General features: G+C 38.9%; 1 protein-coding gene across 1 annotated transcript; it reads right to left on the bottom strand.

Moving 5' to 3' along the window:
• Window positions 1-1,628: 1,628 nt before the first annotated feature.
• Window positions 1,629-3,721, bottom strand: ved (ventrally expressed dharma/bozozok antagonist). Its single transcript, XM_030742069.1, has 3 exons — window positions 3,478-3,721; window positions 2,560-2,813; window positions 1,629-1,991 (listed from the first exon to the last, which is right to left on the bottom strand). The coding sequence occupies exons 1-3, from the start codon at window positions 3,719-3,721 to the stop codon at window positions 1,629-1,631; spliced, it is 861 nt and encodes a 286-aa protein (XP_030597929.1).
• Between the last annotated feature and the right edge of the window lie 607 nt (window positions 3,722-4,328).

Genomic DNA, 4,328 nt, shown 5'->3' with positions numbered 1-4,328 from the left:
GAGCTTGCACTGCAATAACCTATTGGCAATATGGGTATTTAAGCTTTTTCTTACCAAACTGTATGAACTAGTGTAACTGATAGTTAAAGTGCATCAGTAGAATTGAGCTGTAGGGGGCACAGTGCTTTATTGGACAGGCCTGGACCCTCGAGGCCAAGGACATCCTCAGAATGATGCTGAAAACCTAGTGTAGGCATTTATTACTTCTAAACTGGACTATTGTAATTTATTATTGTCCCTCCCTTAAAAATGCTGCAGGGAGAGTTCTGACAGGGAGTAGAAAGAGACTATAGTTCTGCCATATTTGCTTCTTTTCATTGTGTCCCTTTTAAATTCAAAATTGAGTTTAACATGCCCATCAGGAATGGGACAACATCCCACCGGCCACTACTGACAATCTGGTGAGGTCCATGCACTGCAAATGTGTGACACTCGGTACTGAGTGCTGTGAACTCTGACCACGCTGTGCTCACTTTGTGATAACACATGGACTGTTGCATAGAGATCTGAAACACTGGTTGCTATTGAAGCCTAAAATGATACTGTGTATACACAAATTGTTGTGCTTATACAATGTTGATTAATTATGAGATGAAATAGGAAAATGTTTTGTGCGTTTATATTTTTTGTTGAATGGGAGGTAGAGCTTTCAGCTGTCCTATGGAACTAGCTTCCAATTTGGGGAGTTTCAGGAGACAGACACTCTACTTTTAAAATGAGACCTAAAACTTTCCTTTTTGATAAAGCTTATAGTTAAGGCTGGATCAGGTGACCCTGGATGACGTCTTAGTTATCCTGCAATAGGTTTAGTATGCTGAGGGGCTTCCCATGATACACCGAACAGTTCCTTTTCACTCACCTCTTCTCAGTCTTGGGGTTTATTCACCCCTTTGCATTTACTCATTAGTAATTATTAAACTCTTTGGTCCTGTCTGTCTTTTCTCTCTTCTCCCTCCTCTCATCTGAACCAGTCATGGCAGACTCCGCCCCTTCCTGAGCCTGGTTCTGCTGTAGTTTCCTCCTATTGAAAGGGTGCTTTTCCTTCCCACTATCACCAAGTGCTTGCTGGTCATCTGATTGTTGGGATTTTCTTTCTAATGTTGTAGGATCTTTACCTTACAATGTAAAGTACCTTGAGGTGACTGTTCCTGTAAAGTGATTTTATCTAAATAAAATTGAAATTAAAGGAATTGCCTTTGCAATCAAAGGCAACTGTTGTTATGCAGTAGCTTAATAGAAACTGAAAATTAATGTTTGACTGTTAGACAAGAAAAAGCAGTAGATAATCTGATAATAATTTAATATTATTATTATTTATTTGAACAATATTCATGCTGACATAAACACAACAGTGACATAAAAACAAAAATCCAATTTAATAATTGAAATTTAAATATATCCCAACCATACATACTATACGCAAAAATCACATTATTGCACACTACCCTGTTTGATTTTTAAGTCAAACTTCAAAGCAGTTTTTTGCAGTGTTCCCATAACTCTTTTTTTATTAGTAATAATTCTTGGAAGAAGATGAAAGGGTTTTTGATCAAAAATCAAATCAGCACTTTCCCTTTTGTCTAAGCCAAGCAGACATTGCAGAGGATTGTCTCCGAGATGTGACTTCTTTAGTAATATGGAGGATAAGTCGAGTAGGACTCTCTGAGATGAGATGTGGCAGAGGGCACCATGACTCCGGGGAGGCTGCTGTACTGGTAGAAAGAGTCCATGGGCAGAGTGGCGATGCTGGGTATAGGGGAGCTGAACTGCACACGGTTGTGTGGATAGATGTAGGAGGCAGGAGCTGGGCCCTCAGGTACTACTGCTGCTGCTGAGCGGTATCTGGGGTATGGCCCTGGCCTGAAGGTCTGTAGTTCAGGGTAATGCATGAACTGTGGGGCTTGGCAGACATTTGCCTGGCATGCTTGAGCAAGAGCATCTTGCATTGTTCTCTTTACCTTCATCCGTCTGTTCTGGAACCAGTTTCTAATCTGCAAAGAAGATTTAAAAAAAAAATGAAAACATATCAGTGTGTAATTTTCTGTTTGTGGACAGTAGGGTGAAGGTCAGGATTTTTAAAGTACTAAGATCAAATGCATTAAATGAAGAAAACATAGATGAAAAGGTGTATTTTAGAATAATTAAAAAATATTTAAAAAGTATATAAATAGATAAATAAAAATTAAATAAATGCATGAAATAAAAATATGACTATATGAAGCAGTCACCATAGTTCTATAAATAAATACATTTGAGGACTTTTTCAGGGATCAGCTCTGGGCTATGTAAATAAAGGTGTGTGTTTTTAGAGCAGGCAGTGAGAGACTTGAGTGAAGGATTCCATTCATGGTTCTGAAGGTCCCTTTAAGTTGGTAGCATCTCCTGCTATCAGAACATCAGTTCTCATGGTACCTCTCTGAGAACAGTGGCAACTTCCTTTGAAATTTGCTGCTGGCTCTGATCCTGTTTGTTTGCTTGTTTGTAATTGGTGGAATCTGGCAGCAGGTGATCATTCATCCTAGTGATGTCATGTATTGATAACAAATTGAGGGTTGTTACCTGTTTGTCAGACAGGTGAAGCTTTTTGCAGAGTTCTGCCTTATCTTGTGTCCCCAGATAAGGATTTCTGCTGAAGGCCTTCTCCAGGCTGCTGATCTGCTCTGCTGTGAAAGCCGTCCGGGGCCTCCGGCCCACCGGAGGGGATGGTGGTAACTTTGAGTCTGTGGGGACTGAAGGGGAGAGGGAGTGCCCACTTTCACTATCATATCCTGAGGTCTCCTCCTCTGTCCCACTGCTGAAACCAATCTCAGTCACTGGAAACAGAAAGTGAGAAAGAAGTAAAGTAAATGTATACTAAAAATTTAAGTAGTTTACTTAATACATTTAGTTTAGTAAGCATCATTGGAGTTAACTGGAGGTTTGACATATGTTTTTAAAAACATTCAGTAACAATTACTGTCCAAAATTTTATTGAAGTACTTTTATTGATCATAAACATCTGCATTGGATCACTGAAACATTTATCAACTTAAACTGAGGCTTTCATTTAAAATATTTTTTCATATTAATTTGTAATAAATACAGATCTTGGTGTTCTCCAATAACTGATTGCATGACACAAGACACAAAATTATTATCAAATAAAAAGTAGTCTAATTAATAATCAGGTTGCATAAATCAAATGATTTTTTTCTACTAAAGGTAAAAATAAATTAATAAGATGAGATTAAATAAATAAGACACTAAAAATAACTGTGTACACAGGAATGCAGCCAACATTTAAAAAAATATTTAAATAACATAGAGCATATAATAATGACATTGCATATATCAAATGAAAATTTAGATTTTGTCTGAATCAAATTCAGTCACATTGAAGTGAAATGTAGTTTAATATGAAGAGGCTTAAAATGCACATTTACAAAAAACGGAGAACTCTATAAATGTAAATGCTTTTTGTATCAATGCCATTCTTACCTTGATTATTGGGAGCAGTTTGTTGCTGGAGAGCAGTCTGGCTGTATGCTTCGAGGGCCTGACTCATGTTTTCTTGCTTCTCCTGTTTGGGTAAATTCTCTGACTTTTGCCTGCAATAAAAACCTGGCAGACTCTCAGAAAGTGTCCCACAGGCCATGGGTCCACAGGCAGTGATGGTGGTGGTCTCTGACCCTTCTTGCTGGCTGCTCTGGGCCATCCACTCAATAGAGAAATGTCCATTCATGGCTGCTGAGGAGGAGTAGGTTTGTCCTGGAAGTCAGAAAGTTATGACTACCTCATCCACAACCTGCCTCTATTTATAGAATACATCCCACCTCATATCAACCTCCCTCAACCAGAAGATCAAAGCACACATCCTCCCCTCCCTGCAGCCCAGCCATCCTTTAGTTTTCACAACTGGAGTAATTAAGACATCCCATTCAGTCTCAATGAGGCTGTTACAACAGGCTCCAGTGAGTCTGGAAAGGACCCCTACCCACCCTTTTTTCCTGCCCCCAAAACAGATAATACACTCACCTCACCCCAAACTGTCTCCATTGCCACCACAGCCACATCCATCCCATTAAAAATTTGTGCTGTGCAGTTTTTAGATAGTATTTTTTTTCCCACTGGAGATGAACTTTTCAAAATACAGTACTATACAAAACTCATGAGTCACACCTCATTTCTTTACATTTTGCTTCCAAGGAGCCAGACTTTCTTAAGCTTTAGTTATCCAGGCTTTCTGAAGGAGTGTCAGTGTTTTTATTTGGACACCGGCTGCTTTTTGACACATTTTCAGTTGTCATACTTTTCAGAGAAAATTTGTGTTTGTTGAGCTACTTAACAGT

This window comes from Archocentrus centrarchus, chromosome 12, assembly GCF_007364275.1.
Source record: "Archocentrus centrarchus isolate MPI-CPG fArcCen1 chromosome 12, fArcCen1, whole genome shotgun sequence".
NCBI classification, from domain to species: Eukaryota; Metazoa; Chordata; class Actinopteri; order Cichliformes; family Cichlidae; genus Archocentrus; species Archocentrus centrarchus.
Note: the sequence above shows the minus strand (reverse complement) of the source record. Positions and strands in the feature narration are given on the sequence as shown.

Coding starts and splice junctions, on each gene's coding strand:
- ved (XM_030742069.1), bottom strand. CDS start 3,721: ATGAATGGACATTTCTCTATTGAGTGGATGGCCCAGAGCAGCCAGCAA. Junction 2,814..3,477: donor AACTGCTCCCAATAATCAAG/GTAAGAATGGCA, acceptor TTCTGTTTCCAG/TGACTGAGATTGGTTTCAGC. Junction 1,992..2,559: donor TTCACCTGTCTGACAAACAG/GTAACAACCCTC, acceptor TCTTCTTTGCAG/ATTAGAAACTGGTTCCAGAA.